This window comes from Spathaspora passalidarum (assembly GCF_000223485.1).
Source record: "Spathaspora passalidarum NRRL Y-27907 unplaced genomic scaffold SPAPAscaffold_7, whole genome shotgun sequence".
NCBI classification, from domain to species: Eukaryota; Fungi; Ascomycota; class Pichiomycetes; order Serinales; family Debaryomycetaceae; genus Spathaspora; species Spathaspora passalidarum.
The window spans coordinates 170,124-196,486 of record NW_006767431.1 but is presented as its reverse complement, the minus strand read 5'-3'; the positions used below and the strand labels follow the sequence as shown (position 1 = coordinate 196,486).

At 37.6% G+C, this 26,363-nt stretch overlaps 12 protein-coding genes across 12 annotated transcripts; 6 read left to right on the top strand and 6 right to left on the bottom strand. All coding sequences in view use genetic code 12, as the record gives it.

Annotated features, from left to right (window-relative positions):
• Window positions 1-1,417: 1,417 nt before the first annotated feature.
• On the top strand, window positions 1,418-2,605 carry SUN41 (putative glucosidase; the record flags this gene model as incomplete). The annotated part of the gene is made up of 1 exon (XM_007377238.1): window positions 1,418-2,605. One exon carries the CDS (start codon window positions 1,418-1,420, stop codon window positions 2,603-2,605), a length of 1,188 nt encoding a protein of 395 aa, XP_007377300.1.
• Window positions 2,606-2,781: 176 nt separating this feature from the next.
• Window positions 2,782-4,886, bottom strand: SPAPADRAFT_63185 (arginine, lysine, histidine permease Can1p; the record flags this gene model as incomplete). The annotated part of the gene is made up of 1 exon (XM_007377237.1): window positions 2,782-4,886. One exon carries the CDS (start codon window positions 4,156-4,158, stop codon window positions 3,103-3,105), a length of 1,056 nt encoding a protein of 351 aa, XP_007377299.1.
• Window positions 4,887-7,207: 2,321 nt separating this feature from the next.
• Window positions 7,208-9,553, top strand: TOP1 (DNA topoisomerase 1; the record flags this gene model as incomplete). The annotated part of the gene is made up of 1 exon (XM_007377236.1): window positions 7,208-9,553. The coding sequence occupies one exon, from the start codon at window positions 7,208-7,210 to the stop codon at window positions 9,551-9,553; it is 2,346 nt and encodes a 781-aa protein (XP_007377298.1).
• Window positions 9,554-10,251: 698 nt separating this feature from the next.
• On the top strand, window positions 10,252-12,208 carry SPAPADRAFT_68441 (pheromone-regulated protein; the record flags this gene model as incomplete). Its single annotated transcript, XM_007377235.1, has 1 exon — window positions 10,252-12,208. The coding sequence occupies one exon, from the start codon at window positions 10,414-10,416 to the stop codon at window positions 12,130-12,132; it is 1,719 nt and encodes a 572-aa protein (XP_007377297.1).
• Window positions 12,209-12,459: 251 nt separating this feature from the next.
• On the bottom strand, window positions 12,460-13,707 carry SPAPADRAFT_63182 (uncharacterized protein; the record flags this gene model as incomplete). The annotated part of the gene is made up of 1 exon (XM_007377233.1): window positions 12,460-13,707. One exon carries the CDS (start codon window positions 13,668-13,670, stop codon window positions 13,224-13,226), a length of 447 nt encoding a protein of 148 aa, XP_007377295.1.
• On the top strand, window positions 12,506-13,045 carry SPAPADRAFT_52420 (uncharacterized protein; the record flags this gene model as incomplete). Its single annotated transcript, XM_007377234.1, has 1 exon — window positions 12,506-13,045. One exon carries the CDS (start codon window positions 12,506-12,508, stop codon window positions 13,043-13,045), a length of 540 nt encoding a protein of 179 aa, XP_007377296.1.
• Window positions 13,708-14,971: 1,264 nt separating the features above from the next.
• Window positions 14,972-17,413, top strand: SPAPADRAFT_52418 (uncharacterized protein; the record flags this gene model as incomplete). The annotated part of the gene is made up of 1 exon (XM_007377232.1): window positions 14,972-17,413. The coding sequence occupies one exon, from the start codon at window positions 14,972-14,974 to the stop codon at window positions 17,411-17,413; it is 2,442 nt and encodes an 813-aa protein (XP_007377294.1).
• Window positions 17,414-17,541: 128 nt separating this feature from the next.
• Window positions 17,542-18,603, top strand: SPAPADRAFT_63178 (uncharacterized protein; the record flags this gene model as incomplete). Its single annotated transcript, XM_007377231.1, has 1 exon — window positions 17,542-18,603. The coding sequence occupies one exon, from the start codon at window positions 17,580-17,582 to the stop codon at window positions 18,507-18,509; it is 930 nt and encodes a 309-aa protein (XP_007377293.1).
• A 13-nt stretch (window positions 18,604-18,616) lies between these two features.
• Window positions 18,617-21,076, bottom strand: SPAPADRAFT_143414 (uncharacterized protein; the record flags this gene model as incomplete). The annotated part of the gene is made up of 1 exon (XM_007377230.1): window positions 18,617-21,076. The coding sequence occupies one exon, from the start codon at window positions 21,074-21,076 to the stop codon at window positions 18,617-18,619; it is 2,460 nt and encodes an 819-aa protein (XP_007377292.1).
• Window positions 21,077-21,441: 365 nt separating this feature from the next.
• SPAPADRAFT_143639 (40S ribosomal eS1 domain-containing protein) lies at window positions 21,442-22,224 on the bottom strand (the record flags this gene model as incomplete). The annotated part of the gene is made up of 1 exon (XM_007377229.1): window positions 21,442-22,224. The coding sequence occupies one exon, from the start codon at window positions 22,222-22,224 to the stop codon at window positions 21,442-21,444; it is 783 nt and encodes a 260-aa protein (XP_007377291.1).
• A 561-nt stretch (window positions 22,225-22,785) lies between these two features.
• On the bottom strand, window positions 22,786-24,231 carry ILV5 (ketol-acid reductoisomerase; the record flags this gene model as incomplete). The annotated part of the gene is made up of 1 exon (XM_007377228.1): window positions 22,786-24,231. One exon carries the CDS (start codon window positions 24,192-24,194, stop codon window positions 22,989-22,991), a length of 1,206 nt encoding a protein of 401 aa, XP_007377290.1.
• Window positions 24,232-25,120: 889 nt separating this feature from the next.
• Window positions 25,121-26,140, bottom strand: SPAPADRAFT_63174 (uncharacterized protein; the record flags this gene model as incomplete). The annotated part of the gene is made up of 1 exon (XM_007377227.1): window positions 25,121-26,140. One exon carries the CDS (start codon window positions 26,138-26,140, stop codon window positions 25,121-25,123), a length of 1,020 nt encoding a protein of 339 aa, XP_007377289.1.
• Window positions 26,141-26,363: the final 223 nt, after the last annotated feature.

Sequence of the window (26,363 nt, the reverse complement as noted above, 5' to 3'; positions counted from 1 at the left end):
ATTTTGCACTTTATTATCAAGGTTATCAGTGCAAAATTTGTTTTAATATTTAATTTCTTTTTGTTCCTGTATACAGCCTGACAGTGAAGTGGTCGCATAATCCTAGTCAGAGCTCAAGACTTGGCCTTTTTCTGTGCAAAAAAAAACTCAATTTGGGACAAGAGATTAGCGGTAGATACACGAAAAAAAAATTTTTGCTGGCAGACCGAATCTTCTTCCGTGCTCGGAATTCCCCCAACAGCCACATCGTCATCACCACGCTGGCTTCAGAAAACATATTAGTAAATGAGACCAGCTTTCTCATATAGGATTGCTACTGAAGAAATATGTGTATATATTTGCCACATACCCTTTGATTTGCGGGTGAAACGTAGACGTTTAACTCTTTATCGTTCAGTTTAGAAAAAAAATTGCAAAACCCAACTTTGTTTGTCACTCATTTATACCATTCCAAGCATCTCTATATTACCTGCGTCATCATTCAAGTAATTTCCAGCCTCACAATTTCAATAAAATATTTCATATAGGTACGTATTACTTTTTTTTTCTACAAGAAACCAAAGATCTAGACCTGGAAACGCAATAAATCAGAAAAAGTACCGAAGGTACAAAATCAATTGATGCAAAAGTAGACCTCCTTTTTTGTTTGTCAATACAACCGACAAGTGAGAATTGTTGGATAAATTTTGCTGGGCAATTATGAAACAACCAGAAAAAAAAATTTAGCCAGAAACGCTGAATTTACCAAGTCAAATCGACTGTAATACCACGCCCAGTAATGGAATGGTCGAATATAAAAAAAAAGCCAAGAAGGTTAAAGACATGCACAGTGTGATAAAAAAAATCTTCCTTTTTGACAATTTGTACCAAATTGAGACATTTAATGAAATCCGAATTTTGGGTTGATGGAATGTAGTTCCGGTCAATCCAGCCATCGTCAGAGCGGTTTGAAAAAAAAAAATATAAATCTATCGTTCCTGGTGTATAATAATGAGCCTCGATTGTTATCACGGCATATTACGAAAGGATTAGTGCCTTGCCGAAAGGAGATGTTGTTAATCAGCCACTAACAAATTTCAAACTACAAAGAAAAAAATATTAACTTCCGGGGGTAAGAATCGGGTAACACAAGAAAAATATTTCAAACACGGTTACACAAAAACACGAAAATACTATCGTCAAACTTTAAAAAAATAAAATTTAAAAACAAAAAAAAATAAATACGAAAACAGATACAAAACAATTCTCATTCACTACCAATTGACCCAGAATTGCATGGTGATTCCACTTTAAAATTTTTGCCCTTTTTATATCCAATTGTTTCCCGTTTCAATTTTTTTGGTTCTGTTTCTTGATCTCTTTCAAGTTCAAACGCTAACGTACTTACTCACCTTTAGTCATTCCTTTTTAAATTACCATGAAGTTTAGTAAAGCTACTGTTTTGGCATTTGCTGCCTTAGCACTCGCTGCCCCAGCAGCTAAGAGAGACGACGGAACCGACTGTTCCTCTACTTCTTTCCACGGTCACCACAAACACAAGAGAGCCGTCGTTTACGACTACGCCTATGTCACTGTCACTGTCGACAGTAACGGAAAACCAATCAATGTTCCAACTTCTACCCTCGTTGCATCTGTTGTTCCACCTTCAGCTGATGCTATTCAACCGGAATCAAGCGCTCCAGCTCCTTCCTCGTCTGCTGTCGCTTCTTCCTCGGCTGCTCCAGCTCCAGAATCGTCTTCTGCCCCAGCTCCTCAACATTCTTCTGCCCCAGCTCCAGTGAATAGCGGCATCCAAGGTGACTTATCCCCTTACCAAAGCCCTAGTGAAGAATTCCCAGATGGTGTTTACTCCTGTGACACATTCCCAGCTGGTCAAGGTGTTATTGCCTTAGATCAATTAGGTTTCGGCGGTTGGTCCGGTATTTACCATTCAGATACTTCTACTGGTGGTTCTTGTACTGAAGGTGCTTACTGTTCCTACGCTTGTCAAAGTGGTATGTCCAAGACCCAATGGCCAGATTCTCAACCTGCCAACGGTGTTTCTGTTGGTGGTTTATTATGTAAGGGTGGTAAGTTATACAAGTCCAACTCTCGTTCCAATTACTTGTGTGAATGGGGTGTTGACAAGGCTAGTGTTGTCAGTAATTTAGATCAAACCGTTGCTATTTGTCGTACCGATTACCCAGGTACTGAAAATATGGTTATTCCAACTGTTGTGGGTGGAGGTCAATCCTCTCCAATTACTGTTGTTGACCAATCTTCTTACTACAGATGGCAAGGTGGTTTAACTTCTGCTCAATACTACGTTAACAACGCTGGTGTTGATTGGCAAGAAGGTTGTGCTTGGGGTTCTTCCGGTTCCGGATTAGGTAACTGGGCCCCATTGAACTTTGGTGCTGGTTACGATAATGGTATTGCTTACTTATCTTTGATTCCAAACCCAAATAACCGTGATTCATTGAATTTCAATGTTAAAATTGTTGCTGAAGAAGGTTCTACTGTTAGTGGACAATGTGTTTACGAAAATGGTCAATATAACGGAAATGGTGCTGATGGATGTACTGTCGGTGTCACTTCCGGTAAGGCTGATTTCGTTTTGTATTAGATGGATAATCCAATACCCTACAATTACTTTCCTTATTTAATCGATTTAGAAGCGACATTTTTTTGAAGACATTTTTTTTATGATGTATGTATACCAGACTAAAAAGTGTTGTCATGAGATGTATAGTATTTCGTTTTATGTGTGTATATTAAAATTAAAAATTAGAAAAAAGGTTTCAAACTGTGTGTTATCGCCCCCCTGTCGTTTATTGTAATGTAAACAGCGCGTGCGTACGTGCGCGCACATCACCATACGCGAGAATTTGGAATTCCACTATTGTTTTCAAATGTTTTGTAAATATTATTTTTTTGGGTTCATCCGGGAACAATGCATGCAAATGCAAAATTGCAACCAACTCAAAATGATGCACCTCGTAGGTATGTTTACTAACTACGTAATTAATTCGAATTCACAATTATAAATTAAAAAACCAAACTAAACGATTAAAAAAGTGTTAAAACAAGACGAACTATAAATACAGTAATAAAACGAAGCATCTAAGCGACAGCAGCCCAGAACTTTTGCCAGAGGTTCTTTGGTTCTTCTTCTTCATATTCCAATTCTTCGATTTCACGGACTCCACTGTCAATATCACATTCATCCAATGGAATGAAAACGTTTCTCCATTTCCATGAACTCTTACCAACACCGTTGAACAAGACGTGGAAAAAGATCCATAAGGCAACAAATAAAATAAGGGAAACGTAACCGGTGAAGAAACCAGCAGCATTGAAGTCCCAGAAGACCAGGAACCCTTGAACGAAGGTAATGATGAAAATAGTAACGGTAGCGTAGTAAGCACTCCATGGCATAAACTTAGCTTTGAATGGTAATGAATCACGAGAAATGTTTCTGCTACGAAGAATGTTCATAAATCTGATGTGAGTGAATGAGATCCAACCCCAAGCAATAAGACCAGCACAAGCACTAATGTTCAATAACCAGTCGAATGCTTTGTTACCTTCGTCGGAAACAGCCAAGTATCCTAAAGCCCCAAATGCAGAGGTAAACACAACTGCATAATAAGGAACACCACCTTTATTGGTGATAGTGAAGAATTTTGGAGCAACACCTGATTGAGCTAACCCATAAAGAATACGTGATCCACAGTAGATGTTAGAATTGGCAGCCGAAATAATTGTAGTTAAAATGACGGCATTGAAAATATCAGGTAAAATCTTGGTACCGGAATTGTTCATAGCAATAATGAATGGAGAAGTTTTAGTATAACCACCACCTTCTAACTTGTCATCATTATAAGGAACCAATAAACCAAGGAACAAGATACATAACACGTAGAAGATTAAGATTCTGAATAAAACCTTTCTAATGGCTGAAGGAACACTCTTTCTAGGATTGGCAGTTTCACCAGCAGAGACACCGACCAATTCAGTACCTTGGAAGGTAAAAGCGGCATTGATTAAGGATGATAACCAACCTAAGAATTGAGCAGTGTTTTTGTTTCCTTTAACCAAAATACCTGGTCCCCAAGGTCCTGGATTTCTCCAATATCTGAATCCAACAGGTCCGGTTTTACCTGCACCACAAACCATAATGAAGGCATAAATGATCCAGCCAAGAACAGCAATGACCTTGATGGAAGCGACCCAGAATTCAACCTCACCATAGAATCTAACAGGGAAAAAGTTGAACACGGTCAATAAAACAAAAAAGATTGAAATCCAGGCTGCAAGTGGTACAGCATCAGTCCAATATTGAATAACTTGGCCAACAATAGATAATTCCAAGGCAAAAGTAATAGCCCAAGAGAACCAATAGTTCCAACCATTGGCTGCACCAAGAGCAGGAGAACACCAACGGGTGACAAATTGAAGGAAAGAACCGGACACTGGGATTAAAGTGGCCATTTCTCCTAAGGATTGAGTGACGGAGAAAGCCAAAGTTGTGATGAATAAAAATGAAAATAAAGATGAAACAGGACCGGCATTGGCAATGACACCACCAGTAGAAATAAAAAGACCAGTACCAATGGTACCACCAAGAGCAATCATAGACACATGTCTTGGTTTTAAGTTTCTCTTTATTTCACCTTTGACGTCATCTTCAGGTTGTTCAATGTCTGAATCTTTAATGAACAGGGTATGTTTTTCCCCCTTTGAATCAGTCAGAGAACCAGCTATGTGGATATCACGATGGTGAGCTTCTGTACTAGAGCTACCAGCGTATTTTTCAAAGTCCATGGTCATTTTTGAATCGATGATAAAACTTTGCAAAAAAAATTATCCCAAGGTTTGTTTTAGGTTAGAAGTCAAGATATTTATAAAAAGAAAGTCAGGGATTTACAAAAATATCGTAAATTATGAAAGGAAAATTTCTTTTCCCGTTTGTATAGTCATTTAGTTTGAACAATCAATTAAAAGCCCGAAGTCAATATTGATAAGCATTTTGCGCACAATAAACCACTGGCAAAATTATGCACAATTTTTTAAGCACCTTTCTTTTTTGTTAGAAAAATGATGCACTCAGAATTTCACCTGCATAAAAGAATATTTTCTCATCTGAGAGGGGGAAAAGGATCTGAGATAAGAATTTATGTCAGATCAATGTTTTGAGTAACCTTAAAGACCCCGCATAGTAACAGATATAACTATCGTAGGCATTTTACGCATGTTTTGAGCTAAACAGGTATTGCCATTTGAAGTGCCTCTTCTCTAAAGGCATGTCATCCCGAATGGTAGGCCATCAGATGCCGTACATTTTTTGAACGAAAAAATAAAAATCGCCTCATCGGACAAAAATATTTTTTCAGGAAAATTGTTTTTGCGGTCGCAGGATAATAAAGACTTGAAGTGCAATACCAAAGAATGTCGCCAATCTCCCCTCTGTTCCGTAAATAGAAAATGCATTCAGTTACCATAGTTGCGTCCTCGGATTCATATCCGCCACGCTCGTTGTTGCTTGCCCTTTGTGAAACTATTGGAGAAAATTGCCAGCTGTAACCTTCCAATATTATACTGGAAATTATAAGCCCCCAATCATTTTTTAAGGCAACCTTTCGCCAATTCCTTCCGTTAGCTGATGGGTAATACAAGTATTTTAATTAATTAGATTAAATACTAAATTAGACACTAGCCGCCTGTGAAAGCAGATTGCGATATACTTTGCTTCCGAAAATGAACTGGCAATGTAAACTTTGGTAGATTAAAATCTTATTTTGACGTCATTGGCCAAATCTCCGCACTGAGTAGGGTCTTTGTCGCCAATTATACCTTTTTCAAGGTAATTTGAAACTTATAAGCTTATGAATAGGGGATTTTATTTCCTGTAAAATCAATAATTGACACAAAACAACAAGATAGTTGTATGTGATTGGACACAATGGTCTCGTATTGATCAGGCTTTTTCTTTTTTTAACTTGGTTCCCTGTACCGGTGGTTGTGAACATAAGAGTTCTGGTATATGGCGAGATACAATCTTGACCTATCATGTTCCCTAATGTCAGTGTAAATTATAATACATCCTTTGCATAATCAGACAGTTCCCGAATTTAGCTTGTGCCGAGGCAAGTACAATATCTGTATCCAATGAAATAATTGTTTACGCAACAATGAATGGTATTGTTTTTTAAAAAAAATAATAAGGTTAAACTTTTCCTGTTGATGATTACCCCAGGTTTTCCCAATACTTAATTTTCGGATGTCTAGGAATACGTTTTGAGTGTTTAGCGACTAATTGATTGTTTTTTTTTATCTTGACCTTAAGTCCTGAATTGTGAAGTATGAAGTGTGTAGTGTACACTTCATTTGCAGTAAAGTAACTCACGTGTTTATTTTATTTTTCAAAAATTAGCAAAATTTTTACTAAAACAACCAACAGGAATCTTCCAAATTGCATAATTATCTTTAGGATTATCACTTCAGACATAAACAGAAGATATCAGTCAAATATTTTCAGCAACACGAACAAAGCCAGTTCAGTTAACAAGCTGCAAAAGAAACACGCGCCCCTTACAGTTAGAAATAATAATAATAAAAAAACAGGCTATATATTGTATGGAAAACGATTTGAGATATAAATTGTGATGTTAACTATTATACAAATGGCTAGACATTTTACCAATCGTATTTTCAATGATTAACGACGATTTCCATCATTAATTCCATCGAATAAAGGGTAATTCAAGGTTAAACATGAACTTCACAACGGCTATGAGACCTGGGATACCCGCCTCAGGGATATGTCACACTCACGTGACTGTAAAAAGAAGAACATCCATAAATCAACAGAAGGTGAGATTTCTTTTTGGGAGCGCGTTCCTTTTTTATTTATTGTAGGAAGCGCATTCTTTTTTTCTCCCTCTTCACACTTCTGTTCTTTCTTCTTTACAACTTTTTAGTGGCAGCACACCCGGCAAAAACCTAGTGAAGTCAATAAAAACCTCACGTCATTGAAAAGTTCTCGCGTGTCGCCATATCGATATATTTCAGTTGTTTGAAGAGTTCTCGTTTTTCCGTTGTACGACAACTCATTCAACCCAGATCCTTCACTACTGGGATTCCGTTTAATTTCACATCGTCAATCTTCCACCATAGAAACAGCTGTCGTATCGTTAACAACCTAATTGATCAACCATTGCCCAAGATGAGTTCCTCCGAGGAAGATGATATTGTTCTCTCCAGAATTCCAAAAAAGAGACACATAATAAGCGAAATGACTCCTCCCACTTCGATTGATGAGGATGATATTCCATTGAAAAATAGTGGAAAACGCAAAAACACTATAGCTGAAGATGACGACTATGAAGAAGATGTTCCATTAGTCAAAAAGGCAAAAAAAGCGAATGGCAGTGCTTTGAAAAAAGTGAAAAAGGAACCTAAAACTCCAAAGAAAACGCCGACTACACCTAAGGCAACCACCACTAAAGCTAAGGCCGCAGACAAGAAAACTACTCCTAAAGCAACACCAAAGAAGGAAACCAAATCTGTTTCTGCCACTCCTAAATCCCGTAAAGTGGCCATCAAAGAGGAATCAGTCAAACAAGAAACTCCAATGCTGTCACAAGAGGATGAAGAAAAATACAAATGGTGGGAAGCCCAAGATTTGGACGGTGAGCAAAAGTGGGAAAGCCTTGAACACAATGGTGTTATGTTTCCTCCAGAATATGAACCCCTTCCTTCCCACGTTAAATTATACTATGACGGTAAGCCAGTGAATTTACCACTCCAAGCCGAAGAAGTAGCTGGTTTTTACGCAGCCATGTTGGAAACTGATCATGCCAAGAATCCAGTTTTCCAAAAGAATTTCTTTGATGATTTCTGTCAAGTCTTGAAAGAATGTGGAGGTTGTGGTGTTGACATTAACGATTTCACCAAGATGGATTTTTCGAAAATGTATGCCCATTTTGAAAAATTACGAGAAGAAAAGAAATTAATGAGCCGTGAAGAAAAGAAGCAAATTAAGTTAGAAAAGGAACGCCTCGAAGAACCATATAAAACATGTTATTTGAATGGACGTAAAGAGCTCGTTGGTAACTTCCGTATTGAACCTCCTGGTTTGTTCCGAGGCCGTGGGGCCCATCCTAAAACTGGTAAATTGAAAAGAAGAGTTAAACCAGAAGATGTCACCTTAAATCTTGGTCGTGATGTGAAAGTCCCTGAACCACCTGCTGGTCACAAATGGGGAGAAATTCGTCACGACAACACAGTCACCTGGTTGGCTATGTGGAAGGAAAACATTGCTGACTCATTCAAGTATGTTAGATTTGCTGCTAGTTCTTCTGTCAAGGGTCAATCTGACTTCAAGAAATTCGAAACTGCAAGGAATTTGAGAAACCACATTGATGCAATTCGAAAGGATTATACCGAAATGCTCAGGTCGGAAAAGATGCAAGATCGACAAATGGCCACTGCTACTTATCTTATTGATGTGTTTGCTCTTCGTGCTGGTGGTGAAAAGGGTGAAGATGAAGCTGACACAGTAGGGTGTTGTTCATTAAGATTTGAACACATTACATTAAAACCACCAAACAAGGTTATCTTTGACTTTTTGGGTAAGGATTCTATTCGTTTTTACCAAGAAGTTGAAGTTGATAAGCAAGTATTCAAAAATTTAAGAATATTCAAAAAAGAACCTAAACAACCTGGCGATGATTTGTTTGATCGTATAAATCCCCTGATTTTAAATAAGCATTTCCAAAATTATATGAAGGGATTGACTGCTAAAGTGTTCCGTACTTACAATGCATCTAAAACCATGCAAGATCAATTAGATTTGATTCCTAATGAAGGTACAATTGCCGAAAAGGTGGTTAAATTTAATGCTGCTAATAGAACTGTTGCTATTTTATGTAATCACCAGCGTTCCGTCAGTAAGAATCATGGAACTTCTGTTCAAAAAATTAGTGATAAATTGAAAGAATACATGTGGCAAAAGATTAGATTAAAGAGAATGATTTTGGTGCTTGAACCGAAATTAAGAAAGAAAGATCCCGCCTATTTTGAAGAGATTGATGATTTAGTGAAAGAAGATGAAGAGCATATTCACCATACCATAATCAACAGACAACGGGAGCAAGTTATGAAGAAGTTGCAACGTGATAACGAAAAATTGAAACTAGAAAAGAAACCCTTGCTTACTGAAAAGGATGTGAAGGATAAATTGGATAAAATCGACGAATTAGAAAAAGAGTATCGTCAAGAGTTAAAGAAGGGCAAACCAGAAGTCAAATCTAATATGACTGTCGAGAAATTGAAACAACAAGTTGAAACCATTGAAGCTAGATATGTTACAACTTCCTTACAATTAAAGGATAAGGAAGATAACTCTGAAGTTTCTTTAGGTACGTCGAAGATGAATTATATTGATCCAAGATTAACGGTAATGTTCTCGAAAAAGTATGGTGTTCCTATTGAGAAATTGTTTACCAAAACTTTAAGAGATAAGTTTAAATGGGCAATTGAATCTGCAGATGAAAACTGGAGATTTTAATAGAAATTGCCCTCGTCTCTTCCCCCCCCCCCTTATTGCTATATATATAGAGTGTAAATTAATGTATTAAATATGCTAGTAATTGTAAGTATACATGTGTCATAGTGTCAAATCAAGGCGATGTCTAAAATGATTACATTTTGGAGCATAACGAAACATAGAACAATTCTTTAATTTCATTGTTTATTTTCGTTTAATGAAATAAGAAAAAAAAATTCGTGTTTGGCGTAAAAATAAAAAGTTAGAAAATATGCGCCTGTAACTGACTTGCATAAAATAAAAAGTGGGTCGGTAATTCATTACGCGATTTGAATTCACCAGTCAATGGAAAATTTGCTAATGTTCACCATCTGGAATGCCTATACCTGTACTATTAGATAGTCATAAATTATAAATCAGACGAATGAGTTAATTAATAAATTTCTATCAATTTCTGTGTAGAAGGCTTTGGTTGCAACACGCGGCTGACAACTATCACCTGGCGACGCAAAAACTTACAACAATATTAGTTTAGCGCGATCTATGTTCGAAGTCGTATATCAATTTTTACATTTTGTGCTAATGATAAATAACGAAGGCACCACTAGAATGTAACTATAAATAGAACTTTTAAGAGTACCCGCATGGTCAGGATCTCTGGACCCAGAAACAAATTAAGGTTTTGGATTTTCGTTTTCTTTTTTTTTTTTAGTATTTTTAGATCGATTTATGTTTTAATAGGGGATTTCTGGTTGTAATTCTTGGATCTTTCAACCTCGCCAGATTCTCAGTTAATTCTGTTATTGGAAATGTTTTTAATTTTTATTTTTATCACATCTTTCTTTCTGCTCTAGTAATTGTCAACACGTTCGTTTAACAAAATGAAACACTTTTTGTTGTTGATTGTCTTAAGTACTGAATTTTCCTCTACCTTTGCAGCATCCAAGGATACACCTGGTGAAAGTGTGACACTTGTCCAACCAACAAAATCTGCTATAGAAGTGTTAGAAAGGAATGAAGCAGCCGATCCTGTTATTCACGCAGAATTTCTTGACTTTCAAAAACCTGAAGGACTACAGAAACAGGGCAAATTAGTTTTGGAACCTTTTCAAAAGAGAGCTACCACTACATTATTTCAGCGACCAACAACAGTAAAACAAACTCAAGTGAGAACACAGACACAAAAACAACAATTACAAGCCCAGGCAGCACCAACCCCTACTAAAACTCAGGCACAAACAACCCAACCACAACGAACTCAACCACAGCAGACCCAACCACAGAGAACTACACCACAGCAGACTACACAACAACAAACCCAACCGCAACGAACTACACCACAGCAGACTCAAACCAATAAACCACAACAAACTCAGACAAACACGCAACCCAACCAAAACAAACCCCAGGATAATAAGCCCGAAGACAACAAGCCAACAGAAAACAAACCTGAAGACAAGAAACCTGACGAGGAAAAACCTGAAGATAAGAAGCCAGAAGAAGAAAAGCCCGAAGATAAGAAGCCAGAAGATGACAAATCTGATGATAAGTCAGAGGAAAAGAAACCTGAAGATCAAGATGGAGATAGCAAAGATGACAAGCCAGAAGCTCCCAAGGTCAAACCCGACGAAAAGAAGCCAGATGATAAAGACGACAAAGAAAAAGACGACAAACCCGCGGTCAAACCAAATAAGCCAGATAATGATGAAAATGAGGCGGATACCACTAAACCAAAATTGCCCGATAAACTGTTGCCACCAATTTCCGACCTACCACCTATTCAGGATAGACCAAAAACCTATAGCTATGACGTTCAAATCCCTGTTGCTAGTAAATCCAATCCTTACATATACCAATCCAATTTACCTACCAACATTGTATTTATTATTGTTGGGGCAGTTTTAGGATTTATTTTTGTTCTGTTTGCTGGTATTGGTTTAATCATTTCTCTTGCTTCTAGAAGAGTAGCCAAGAGAGAAAAGGGATTTTTCCAAAATGATTCCAACCCCAGTTTTCCCGATTCCTTTTACTACGGCGCTCCTCGATTCACACCTTCGTACGGATCAAGTGATACTAGAGTCAATACCGATGAATCTTCCTTCAGCCAAGGCAGGAGTTACAGGGACACTCTATTTGGCCATGGTGCAGGAGGCGGTGCTGTTGCTGCACATACTCCTAGTATTTGCGTTAGCGGTGTAAGTAGTGGTGCTGTAGCTTCTTCAGAAAAGAAACCTGGTGACAATCGTCGCACCATGTTTGTTAGTCCAACTTTGGAATTGGCGAACAACAAGAGGAAGATCCCCCTGTACTACAAAACTAGCATGGAAAGGCTACCAGATAATTCATCAACAGCGTCTTTGTCTTTAAAACCTTATAACAGTTCACAATTCAATCAGTCAGCAACATTCGGAAGAAGTTCTTATGCTCCTGATCTGTATTACGGATCTGAAAACCAAATGATGATGAGCGAAACTTTTGAACAGCCATACTATGATTACGAACGCTATGGTACCGATAGATTCTATGACGGTTATGATGACTCAACTGGTAGGGGTCAGAGACCTCCAAGCCAGTATCTCAACAACCTATTGAAGAAGTAAATCTTGTTCTGACTACAAGTATGATTTATATAGAACATGATTCTAGTTATTTAAATAAATATGTTGCAATAATTACCGAGATTTCCGCATCACGTGCTTGGCAAGCACAGAAAAAAATTAAAATTAATTCCATTTTTCCGGTTTAGAAATATTATTTGCCTATGACGTGAAATTGGCATTACCTAAATTTGTTCTCTCCGCCCCCCCACCACTTAATTGTACACTTGGAATTCTCTGTTCCCCTTATTTTTGCTTGCTGAAATGTGTGCTACAACTTTAACTTTTAGTATGATTTCTCTTGTTTCCTTTTCTTTGTAGCTTCCTTTCTATTCATTTTCTCCCCATATTCCATTTACTATAAAATAATCTTATTATGTACAAACATTCCCTTAGACAATCCGCATACAGATTTAGCAACAACATCAACCGTTTCAGATTACTCCACACAACCGTGGTTCGTTCTACGAAAGGGGACTCATCATCGATTGATTCTTTTAGACTTCCATCCCAAACGTCAATCAACGAATGGGAGTTCAAGTATGACTTCATCCCTAAGGAGGCTACCCCCAAAGCACCTCCATTAACTGCTGATGCCGTTAATCAAGACATTGCTCATGAGAAGTTAAAGTCATTTGAACGTGAAATGTTCTCCAAGGAACAAAGTTCTTCCATTAAAGTTGAGGCCAATTCTGCCAATGTTGTCCATGCTGGTGTGTCAGTGGATGACGCTGTTGAATTGATTGAAGATCGTGGCAGTAAACCGGTCGATGCTCGTTATCCCCCAGGTTTCGCAAGGGGCAAAGGAAAATCTGTCAATCATGACAAATACGTTTATTCCTCTATAAATCCTGAAATCAACAATAGTGACATTCTGGTTTTGAACGAAGGAGAAGTTGAAGTCGCTGTCCCTTAGATTATAGATTTTATTTTTAGCTACAGTTTGTTCCGTCATTAGTTTGTATTTATAGGTATACAACAATGTTTATTATTTTTACTCAATAAATATGTTTTGTTTCTATATATATATACAAAGGTAAGTTATACCTATAGGTTATGCTATTAAATTTCTATTATGATAGATATTAAAATGTTTAATATTGTCTAGAAGCTTCTTGACAAGCCTTCAATTGTTGCAAGTAGTAATCACAGATTTGCATGTTACCACTGTTGTCTTCTAAACATCTGGTGAAGTTTCTGGCATCGGCATCACAATGCTTAGCTTGTTCTTGATATTGTTGTTGTTGTTGAATTGGAGCGACTTGTTGTTGAGGAGCTTCAGCAGGAGCAGCAGAAGAACCACCAAACATACCGGTTATACCAGCACCAATGGTGTGACCAACAGCAGAACCAACAGCTACACCAGCAGCAGTAGAGGCCATTTGGGCAAACATACCTGGTTGTCTTGGTTGAGCAGCTTGAGCTGGGTGAGCAGCAGCAGCAGCTGGTGGTGGTGGGGCATGATAAGCTGGAGCAGCAGCAGTATGAGCAGATCTAGTTTGTTGTCTTGGAGCTGGAGCGGATCTTCTTTGTCTAGCCATGTTGTAAATTATAAATGTTATGTGTTTGAAAGTAATTAAAAATAATTAAATCTAAGATGAAAACCTCGTTTTTGGTTCTCTCTATATATATATGAAAAATTTTATAGGTGGCGAACGTGCACTAAAAAGATATAATATGCAGGAAAATCCCGGGCTAAAAGGAAGAGAGATATCTAGCCGCTTCCGTCGGAATGAATGACTATTTTAAAGGCAAACCTTTTGTCTTTGTTACAATGAATCAACTTAGTAATGTAATAAACGTAGCTTAGGAAACTAGCGTAGATCGGCTCCGAAGTTAAGATTTAGTCACGAAATTACGACCTGAACAAAGTTCGCATCTAGAATGTTCTGTTCCGGAGTTTATTTCGGATGAGGGAAATTTAGGAACCGCTCACTGAACCATCAACTTCAATTAAAAATAGAACACGCAGTGGCAAAGTCGGAGTTAACAACGATTCTCTAAGCGTTTATAAATGACTAGTAATTTCAACCTTGAGTTATTTTTAGAGCATCGAGGATGGGGTAGGAGGGGATCTCTCTCTCTCTCTCTCTTTATTGATATATTATGAAATCTCTCACGTGACATTAATTAAACGATAATGAATGTCGTCCTGACCAATCATTATTAGACAGTAGGTAATCGATAAACAAGGAAATGGAATATTGCTCTATCACCCAAATAATACCTAGAAGGGCAATTCATGATGATAATCTAATCGATAGCAAGAATTTTAGAGAAGAATTACGTCTCACACGTTTTGTCTGTGTGCTCTGATGAGACAGTGCGTTACCCCAGCTTTTCTTGTTATAATAAAAAGAGATATAAAACAAGAAAACAAAGAAGAAGCTAATCCATTACTCTAATCTCCGAAAAATAAAGTAAGTCAATAAGCTAATATTTAAATAGAAAAGAAAACGAACAGGGGTTTGTTTACACATGCTTGTGATTTTCTCTTTATGGGGGAATCTAGCCTTTCCACGTTGAACTATTATTCTGTTGGATGCGGAAAGGTATTCCGCAGTCATTTTATAGCTCAAGGATTATCGCATTCGACATACCAACACCTTTGCATAGCAATTCTAAAAGTAAAATTAGATGTTAACTATTAAAAGAAATAGACTGGCAAATTTCAACTTAATCTCTAAGTGTGTTTCTGTTATTTTTTTTTTTTTTTTTGGAAAGTTTCCTTATCTACGGGAAACAACCAACCCATGAAATCAATATAAATCTCAACAAAAAAATCACCTCCACCCTTAATTTTTTTTTACAACCATTCCCCCAATTGAAACCCTGAAACATTATGGACTTTGAAGAAAGGTTAGAAGAAGCTGAACAGTTAGATGCCCCTAGTTTAGTGGGTTCTTCTTTACGATCAGCCGATGATTCCATCCATAACAACTACATTCATCCTGAAAAGTATCACTCCACTGCTAAGTCTAGTTCTAGTTCCAAGTTTAGTCAATCAATCAGTGCTTCATTGGATGATTTGATTAATGAAGGTGCTCTTTTGGCCTCTGAAGAAGATTTTGATAATTATTTAGACACCGATGGTTCTGTTAAGCCAGATATTAAGTTTGAACCAATCGAGGAAAAAGCAGACGAGGAAAATAGTGACGACAAAGATGAAACAGAAAAAGTAAAACAACCAGAAACTAAGGAAACAGATGATGTGGAGGAATCAAATGAATCAAATACAGCATCGGGCATCCCATCTTCTCCTGTACAAGTTAGTGAAGCTGTAACTGGAGCTGAACAAGAACCAACTTCTACAACCGGCAATTCATTATATGAGAATGAAAACTATTCTACTCCTAACTTGTCTGAATATCAATTGGAAAATGAAATCAAAGACCACTCTCAATTGTTGGAAAGCGTCAAATCATATGACCACAATAAATTACCTCGTTCTGAAGCTAGTACACGTGAACATTCAGCTGGGTTTTCACCAGCCGCCAAAAAGTCAATTACTACTCCTCAAGCTGTACCTCAGCGTACTGAAGGCTTAGTTGCTGTTTCCAGAGAAGGAATTCATTCTCCATTTTTTTACACTGACCGTCCAAGATCAAGATCAAGATCAGCAAACCCACCTGGTTCCAGATCTGGTAACAGATCAAGCTCGAGATCTTCCTCGTCTTTAAAACCCCATTTAGCTCGTGGGGATTCTTACAAGAATACCAATGTCGATGAACCTTCCAAATATGAATTACCTCCTGATTTGGCATTACAAAAGGAAAAAGAAGAAGGCGATTCTGAATCAGTGTCCGTTCAAAGTTATGAAGGAGAAGTAGAAGAAGAAGAAGAAGAAGATAGACGTACGAGATATTCGAGACCTACTATGGGAGAATCCATTGCTGCTGCTGAAGCTGCTGCCGCTGCATTAAAGGCCGAGTCATCTACTTTCAAGGCTAATGCACCACCAGCAACCCAATTTGGAATGGGAAATTATGATGAAAAACCAATTACTCGTGATCCGTCCTTGGTTACTACCGGAGACTATACTAATTTTGAAGTAGATTCTCCTAGAAACGCCTTACCCCCAACTTCAAACTTGTATGGTGCCAGATCTGCTTCTTCTACCAATTATCTCCGGTCTATCTCGAGATCTAGATCCAGGGCTAGAACAACTGAGATTGCCCATGGACCTAGTTTAGATGATAAGAATGATGCTAATCCTCATCAATTGCAACAAGAGGGAGCGTTAATTTCTGATGATCCATATGCTTCGATTGACGAGTTAGATACTATGGTTGAAGAAGTCTTGCATGGAAAGCCTGCCAATGAAGAAGAAGAAGAAAGCAAAAAGGAAATTTTGGATAAAGTTGGTGGAATCGGTTTGGATGATGACAAAGAACCTCCCAGTGTAGTTATTGACGAGCCTGCAAAGGAAGAGAACGACAAAGAAAAAGTAAAAGCAGAGAAGGAGGAAGAACAACAAGTAACAAAAGAAGAAAAGACAGACGAAGAACCAAAAGCAAAAGAAGAAGTCATTGAACCTGAATCAAAGGAGGTAGAAGAAGTCATTGAACCTGAATCAAAGGAGGCAGAAAAAGTCATTGAACCTGAATCAAAGGAGGCAGAAAAAGTCATTGAACCTGAATCAAAAGAGGTAGAAGAAGAAGCGGTTCTCGTGGAAAAACCAACCGACTCCGAAAAGGAAAAGGAACACGAAAATGTTGCCGTTGAGGAAGAAACCGAATCTAAGACAAAAGAAGTAGAAGTAGCTCCTGTCGCGAAGGAAGATGATATCACTCCAGTTGGAAATAAAACTGAAGAACCATTCCCAGTTGAGAAAGAAGTTAAATCCGAGTCAAAGGAATTAGAAGTAACCCCTGTTGAAAAAGAAGCCGAATCAGAACCAAAGGAAGAGCCAGAAGTTGAAACAACAGCACCAAAGGAATCTCCTGTTGTCGATGATGATTTGGACGATTTGGATATCTCGCCAGAAGAACTCCGTAAACATCTTGAATCTTTACCAATTTATCTTTTTACTTCGTTAGCTGGTGGGATGCAAATAATGCCCCGTACTAATAGATTGGTGACTATTTTAAATGCCAATGGAATTAAATTTGAATATCGTGATTTAGGTACCGATGAAGAGGCTAAAAAGATTTGGAAGAGACAAGCTGGAGGTAAGACCTTACCTGGTATTGTTCGTGGAGATGATTTCATTGGAAACTGGCATGATATTGATGAAGCCAATGAAGAATACAAATTACATGAATTGTTGTATGAAACTCTTTAGAAAGTTTTGCTTCTTTTTATAGTTTAAAATTTTTTTTTGTTTGCTTATTCAGGCATAATTAGCCCCACTGTTATTCGCATTAAATCGAATTCTTTTTTTTTTTTGCTTTGGTACTTTACTTAAGTTCCGATAAGTAAGAGCAAGTTTTATTCCAAATAGCAGTAATATGTCCTTGATTCACAAAGAATCGTTGGTGAAATTGGTTCAGCAGTCAAGTAGGAATGCACAATTAGTTGCCAAGCTGAGTGTGACTTCCATGGGACAGCAACCAGTAATTACCGGTGCTTCCTTGGCGCTGGCTACCCCCTATAAATCAACCACGATGACTAAATCTCCCCTCCGTCAAAACAACCTACTGAAATTCACAGCGGTTCCACCAAGACATAATATCAACAATAAACCTGATGAAATCAATAAATTTGAACTTGAGAAAAAGGCAAATTTAGGAGCAATGATAGAAACGTTGAAGGCAGCAATACCCAACATCTTGGAAAAATCTTTGGACAAATCATTGATTTCCCCCGATATATTCTTTAGATTTTGTCCTCTGCATTTTGACGAGGATTACTTGCCCAGTTTAAAGGGACCAGTTACGTACTATGCCACTTGTAAAGCACTTCAGTTGTTTGTAAGTTCAATTATCTTGAGCCCCAAGGTTAAACTCCATATCCAGTCTATTCGAATTCACACTGGCCCTGATGCACAACTGATGTTCGATGACACCACAAAAATAATCGTTAGGTGGTCTACTTGTCCCGAAGGGTGCTATCATTTGGAAGGTGGCGAAGATGAGCAGAGTCATTCTACATCACAGGCAAACTTGGGGGCACACAGTTGGTCGAAACTAGATACTATGAGATTGCTAAATCAGAATCATGTCGATTCAAAAGTGTCACTTGCTACTACATTGACAAAATTGCCAGCTACATTGATTGGATTGACTAAAGAAAATAAGAAGTTGGAGAGGGTTATATCAGGATTGTTTATCTTTGAGTTGACCGATGACAACTCTCAGGTGTTGGTCCATACAATTGAAGATATGGATATTATTGAGAGATTTGCGCCTGATGATGTAGATAGCTTGACCCCTTGCTGATTCCACCGGATGGAATGATAAATGAGAGACATGCTAAATTAACTTGTAAATAATTAATGTGTATATATATAAAGCTGAGAATAAATTTGATTCTATAAAACAGGAAGTTATAATAAATCTTGGATATTTCTGCGTAAGTTTTCAATATTAAGAAATTCAGGATATTCAAAATTTCGAATCTTTTGCTTGATATCATTAAAACTGTAATCTTGGCTGGCACTGCCATCATCTTTATATACATTTTGTAATTGATAAGTCAAGAATTCAACCTTCTCAATGGGACTCAACTGTTTGCCAAACTTCTTAACTGTCCATTCCCAAAGTGGATTCTTTTCGTCATTGCTCATTTCCCTGATTTGCTTATCAATGGAACCGTCGCGATTCTTATCCTGTTGTAATCTCAGTAATGCATATGTCAATTGGGAATTGAGCATTAATTGTGCCCTTGAAATTTCATTTGTTTCATTAACAATCACAAACAAACGCAATTGCAACACTAAAAGAAGGATCAAGAATGAAAGGATAAGATAACATACAGTAACAATATTGTTCTTGAAGAATTCATTAGTGGAAAACTTAGCAATGGAAACCTTCGGTTCAATTGTCTTAATCTTCTTAGGTTTCTTGGGAGTAACTGCCTTGATTACTGGTGGTCCTTCCACAGTGTATGTCTGTTCTTGGATTTCTTTTCTCAATTCCTCAAGCATCTCTTTAATGGTTGATGTCAGACCAGAAATTGACAGTTTTTCAATGATTCCCTTGACCCAGGATTTACCCGTCCACTCAATATAGACCGATATCATTACGCTAGTTTTATTATCAGCAGCCCACGAAAAAGCATATCTGGTCTTAACTTTGAAAGATCCACCCAGGGGAACATCCGGAGTGGTGGTAGTTACTAAAACAATTACGTAATCAGCAAGATCTAAATGTTCAATGGTTTCAATTGCTTCGCATCGAGTAGACTTTGGTCCTATGGAGTATCCTAATGCACGTCGATAAGTGTATTTTCGTTCTAAAATGGATGGATCTTGTTCCGAAGGTGTGAATTTGTCAAATGGGGATATTTCTGATCCATCATGAGATTCAAGGAATGAAACTTGGAATTTTGTATTGGTGCCAAATAATATGGAAAATACTATTCCTAAGGGAGCGTCAATTACTTCATCAAGGATTTCTACTTCGGTGGGATACTTTTCAAATGATGCCAATGTTGGAAGGTGACTATCTGGGCCATTATTTTCGTACGGAGAGTCTGGTTTAAGTTTCAATATCTTTGTTCCTCCAATGACCTTTTGCTTTTTAGACAGAGCAACCAGAGATTCATCCCCAGCTTCCTCTTCTTCGTCGCTGCTTTCAAAATCGGATGAAAGAATTTGTTCTTCGGTAAGGCGAGATTTCAGCCGAGGCTCGTCATCACCATCAATTGTCATTATGTATGATTCAATCTTCGAAGATGCATGAGAATCACAACTTCTAATGCTCGACTGATCACCGTCGTTCTTGCATTGATCTTGATCTTGCAGCTGAGACTTTTCGCTTTCTAGCTTATTCTTTCTCCCAGTTGCTTTCAGCCATACAGTGGTCATTAATTCAAATGTTGCATCCCTCGATATAAAACTGGCAAATACATGCTTTGCATCGTTAGTTTCGATCCCAATCCCGTTAGGAAACAACCCAGCAGTGCTTCTCTTTTCAAACCCGACAATTTCATCCATAGTCAACACAAGTGAAGTCACCCAACCAAGCAAGTTTGAATTGAAACAAATATAGCTTTCACTAATGTAAATTCTTCCCTGCAAAAGAATCTCTCGACTTAAGGCACACGCATAATCGTCTAATAATCGATCAGTCAAGTCCAATCTTATAAACAACAGGTGAAAATCAACATTCCGCTTCAAACTGGCATACCTATAACTAGTGTCGCGGAAAGTTTCATCAACGTAAAGCCTGGTATCGTATTTAGGAGTGGTTGGCGTGGCCGGTGGTGATTCTATAACCAGATCGAAGTTTCCTTCGCTTATTGTTCTTTTGGATTTCCTATAAGCGATGATCTTGGGAGATGGTGTGGGTAAGGTGTTTTCCTTCTTAGATTCTAAAGACTTGGCACTCAGAGGAACATTGTTGGCGACATTAGTAGTGATCTGGTCCAATTCCTGTAGTTCCTTTAGGAATCTGGGAGGGGAAGCGAGGCCAGCAGGATCTTCCTCATTTCCTTGTGTGGCTCCTTCCTTTGATATTATTGAATTGGCATCTTCCTTGGTGGTCAACGGATCAAGCGGTGCTGCTTTTGCCAATGCATTAGATTGTAATGAGATTGTAGATCGTAGTCTTCCAGAATCTTGGCAGACTACTTGATCTACTTGTTTCAATTTACCATGGGGTTCAATCAAGACTGCTGATCCGTTTTTGATTATTTGTGGTCTTGTTGGTGAGACATCCCTCTGAGTATTTGATTTGTATAATTGCGGTTGTTGATTGGTGACGTCAGTCAATGATTCGGTTGAAGGCGGGAAGCTATATGACCAGGCATCGTCCTCCTCTTCAAGGATTGTTTCTGTGGCCATCTGTGGTTCTATAATCTATTACTAGCGTATAATTTTGTTGATAATGGCACGTCAAATCGCGATGTATTTATACGGTCAGGCAAAATGAGGTAGTTTTATGTCGGTCGTGAAGTATCGTTTAAGGGCAGCAAGTTTGCTGATAGTGACATCTTCAGTCCCCACCCAGAAGAAAAAAAAAAAAGGAATATACGATATACGACACTTTCTGATCTGATTTCAATGAGGAAGCACTAAGAACAAATTGCTTACTCTTTACTTAAAACTTGTGCATATAACTATATAGAAAGACATAAAACCATAAATCATAACTTAAACAGAAAGTATATTATGAGCCAGCTCACAACAAAATAAATATCAGACACCACTTAAACAGATTCCAAAACCACATCTTTAAATCCAGTATTAACCTTCTTTCCTTTGTCTTCGCCGCCGCCACCACCACCACCTTCTCCATGAAGAGCCAACAAAGCACCAAGGTCGAACTTGGGCTGTTTCAACAATTTGACTTTTCTAATGTGAACATTTTGCAAGGGATAAATTGTTTGTGTTGATTTTTCGATTTCGCGCCCAATAACTTCAGGAATCAATTTTGAAGTCAATTGTGCCAATGTCACATTGGAAACTTCCTTTTTCATAACATCAACCATCTTCTTTCTGATTTCTCTAATCTTGGAACTTTGAGCATAGGTTGCCTTTTTTGTTTGATTTGCCTGTCTTTTGGTGAATCCAATTGCGAAAACCCGCAACACGTAATCATCAGTGGTTTTCACAGTGACATTGGCTTCAATTAACGTTTGCCATTTACGAACCAAAGATCTCATTTTATCGGAAGTGAAATCCATACCATGGAAATTAGTCAATAAGTTCTTACCTTGAACTTCATCAACTCTTAACTTAATCTTGCGATACGAATGGTCCTCTGTTCCTTGTAAGTCAGCCAAACATACATCGACAACTCGGCCTTTCAACCCACCAGCGACACTCCTTCTACCCGTTGGTCTCGTGATCAAAGTTTTACCGACATTTCTATTCTCAAATGTGGTAGGTGCTTTGATGTCATACCAATCTTTTTTGGTGAATGGATCAATGATCTTCTTCTTTACACCTTTCTTACCCTTGGATAATCTCTTATTCTTACCTACAGCCATTTAACTTTGTGATTTGTTTTTTGGTATCTGCAGCCAGTAACAATACCCGATAGAAAAAATTCGAGAAAATATTTGTCAAAAAATATTGGGGAATCAAAAAAAAATAAAATAAAATAAAATAAAATAAATAAGTCAATCACGTGTAATCAATTAGGGCTGGGGTTTCAAACTTTAACTTTTTATACATAGCATTTTCTAGTATCTTGCAGAGATTTTATTAGATATTGTATAATTCAAGGTTATCTTTATTGAAAGTTCTTGCATCATATGTCATTGTCCTCCTGAATTAAATTGGGGGGTACAGATTGAAATACGAAATGTGGCTTAGCCCATTACAAGTATATCTTATAAACGCTATACATGTAATTGAAATTAAACCAGACAGGCTCTATAATATACCGCTCAATACAGTATTTTCCTTTTATCCTGAAAAGAATGCACCTATAGTTTATTGTAGTATACGAGTAAAGTTTATCTCCTTGTCATTATTACTTGCACTAAAATTTTGCAACTTTTTGGCGGAAAAATATTATAAAATACAAAAACACTACAAGTACTTTTCGAAACAATTGTTTATTCAACAAACATAATAGTTCCCCTAATAAAATGCTATAAAAAAAACCCATAAGTTATATTAACAAAAAAAAAAAATAAGAATTGAATAAATATTAATGTCAGTCATTCACGACCATTTTTTTTGTAGACTAGATATATTGTGTGTGTGTCCTTAGGACATTTGTAAAATCAGATCATTTAAAAATGGCTTAGTTGTTTTCTGGACGTAATTTTCTAACTTCCTTACCAACTCTCCAGATTTCCATGTCTCTGATGGTCTTCAATTCAGCTTCCAACTTTTCACGGTAGTCAGCTTGAGAGTTGAATTCCAAGGATCTCTTGGTTTCGGAACCGTTCTTAACAGATTCGTACAAGTCTTCAAAGACTGGCTTCAAGGCATCCTTAAATCTTGGGTACCAATCCAAAGCACCTCTTCTGGCAGTGGTAGAACAAGCATCGTACATGTAGTCCATACCGTACTTACCAATCAATGGGTATAAGGATTGAGTAGCTTCTTCGACAGTTTCATTGAAAGCTTCAGATGGAGTGTGACCGTTTTCTCTCAAGACTTCGTATTGAGCCAAGAACATACCGTGGATACCACCCATAAGACAACCACGTTCACCGTAAAGATCAGAGTTGACTTCACGTTCAAAAGTGGTTTGGTAGACGTAACCAGAACCAACGGCAACAGCAAGAGCAATGGCCTTTTCTTCAGCCTTACCAGAAACATCGTTCCAGACGGCATAAGAGGAGTTAATACCTCTACCTTCCTTGAATAAAGATCTAACAGTTCTACCGGAACCCTTTGGAGCAACCAAGATAACATCAACATTGGTTGGAGGTTCAACGTGAGTCAAGTCCTTGAAGACTGGAGAGAAACCGTGGGAGAAGTACAAGGTCTTACCTTCAGTGATCAATGGCTTGATGGTGTTCCAAGTTTCAGATTGAGCAGCATCGGATAACAAGTTCATGACATAAGTACCACGTTCAATGGCTTCAGTCACATCGAACAAGTTTTCACCTGGAACCCAACCGTCTTCAATAGCAGCCTTCCAAGAAGCACCGTTCTTTCTAACACCAATGATAACATTTAAACCATTGTCTCTCAAGTTCAAACCTTGACCATAACCTTGAGAACCGTAACCGATTAAAGCTAAGGTGTCGTTCTTGAAGTAATCCAACAATTTTTCTCTTGGCCAGTCAGAACGTTCGTGGACAACTTCTTCAGTACCACCAAAGTTGATGGTCTTGACACCACGGGAAGCAATCATGGTCTTGGCAATTGAACCAATGACTGGACGACGAATAGCAGTAGCAGCAAGGGCAGATAAACTTCTCTTGGAAGCAATTTGAGCAGAAGCTCTGGCAGTGGCTAATCTAGCCATACGAATAGAAGCAGTTCTAGCAGACATTGTCAATTGAATAATTAATAATTCTTGTTGTTTGATGAAGAAAAGAAGGAAGGGGAAAAAAAAATTCAAAACTGGATGAGGAGAAAAGGGGATGCTTTATATGCATTGACTTGAAATTTTTCAAACTCAACAACTGCGACACAAAATGAAAATTATGATTCATCTATCCTGCACACAAGTCAGAGCGTAGAGCGGCCACCGGTGCCGGTGACCGGGCGAATCACAAACCCACATTTATTAATTACAAATGAATTCGGGACTACGGAAGATTCGCGCAGGCCTGAATCGATGTGTTTTCAAGTCGGTCCAATCGCTGATACCTCCTGCAACAGATTTGAAAATTGAAGCAACTCTCATCGGAGGAATATATGTATACATCATCAGCTAACTAATTTTTATTCTGAAAAATTTTCATATAGTTCCGATACTTTTACTTTAAACAGGATGTCATTCTACAACACTGCTACCCCTCATGACTAATACCGTCCCGATAGAGACCGCCTGGGGAAATGCCTGAACAGGTTCTTTCCTATCGCTTCTGTTTGTGTAACGCGATTAGCACCTTCTCTGGAACAATCAAATCATTAGTACAGAAAAAAAAAATGCCTTGCCGTTCGTCCAAATGTTTACCTTCGCGCAAAAAAAAAGGGTTTCGCCGATACAGGGTTTACATATGTCTACAACTATTCTACAAGTTCATTTCATTCTAGTCATGATATGTTCATTAAATATTGTTTTATAAAAATTAAATAAAAATGAAAGTGCTATAATAACAAGTGCAATAAATTAACCAACGAGGCCAACACTCAAAAACAAAACCAATTCCTATATGCAAACAAAAGTCATAAAATTTCATACAACATAATCAAAATAATCCCAAAAGAAGTAAACATAATATTAAAAAAAAAGACCGACTTTTACTCCTTCTAATAAACAACAGACTCATCCCATATCTCCTGTTCTACAATTGTAACTTTCTCCTTCTTCTTGTCAGATAAATGTAATCCTTCAAATCCGGCCAATTCATACTCAACAGTATAGTCATCATTGTCAATAATATCACACCATGATTTGCTAGATTGGTATGAAGATTGAATCAACGATGGCAATTTAGTAGTGGTGTGGTCCAAATCAGCTCTATCGTAATTGATAACTGCAAGGTTAGACTCACTGATTTCATGACTACTAGAATCTGATCGAACCGTGTCGACAACCTTGGTTGAGTTGTCACTGGAGGTACCCATGGTAGTCGTGGCAACTGTGGTGGTGGTAATAGCAGTTGCATGAGATTCTTCATCTTTAACATTAAAATCATCATCTTCATCCTCCATATCAAATAAAACTTCTTCAACAAATCCAAACTTCCAAGTTTCATTCATATCATCAAGAAACCTATCAATACTTCTCAGGGCAATCTTTTCCTTGACAATTTCCAATTCGTCTTCATCATTACCCATACGTAACAAATTCATAATCATCTCAAAACAAGAAAAGTTCATACTTGGATAGATATCATACAAAATGTGAGATTTGTTCAAATGAACAAAATTCTTAAAGTTATAATCACAAGTTATGGACTTATTCTTGCCAGATTTAAATGGACTGGTTCCAAAGATGCTTGAAAGAATAGTAATACCAAAGGACCAATAATCAGCATATTTACAGTCGTAGTTATCAAACAAATATTGTTGATCTACTGGATTTTGATCACTGCTAGAACTACTGGTAAAACTTTCATTCTTCAACAAACATTCCGGTGCCATATATTTCTCGGTACCAACACCAAATTCATCATTAAATCTGACATTGGTAGCCAACCCCCAATCACACAACTTAAATTGTCCTTCATTATCAATCAAGATGTTTTCTGGTTTAATATCACGATGGTAAACCCCCTGGGAATGACTGTATTGAATTGCATCACCGATTTGATTGGCAAGAGTCATAATGTCATAATCGGTCAAACAATGTTCATGGATTAAATCGTACAAATCCCCACGGGAACAGTATTCCAATACAAGGATAATATAATCTTGGTTCTCAACAACATCATGAAATTCAAATGAATCCAACAATTGACAAATATTAGGATGATTCAATTTTTGCAACATCATAACTTCATTTTCTGCTATATCAATGGATTTTCTAGTCTTTTTCATGGACTTTACT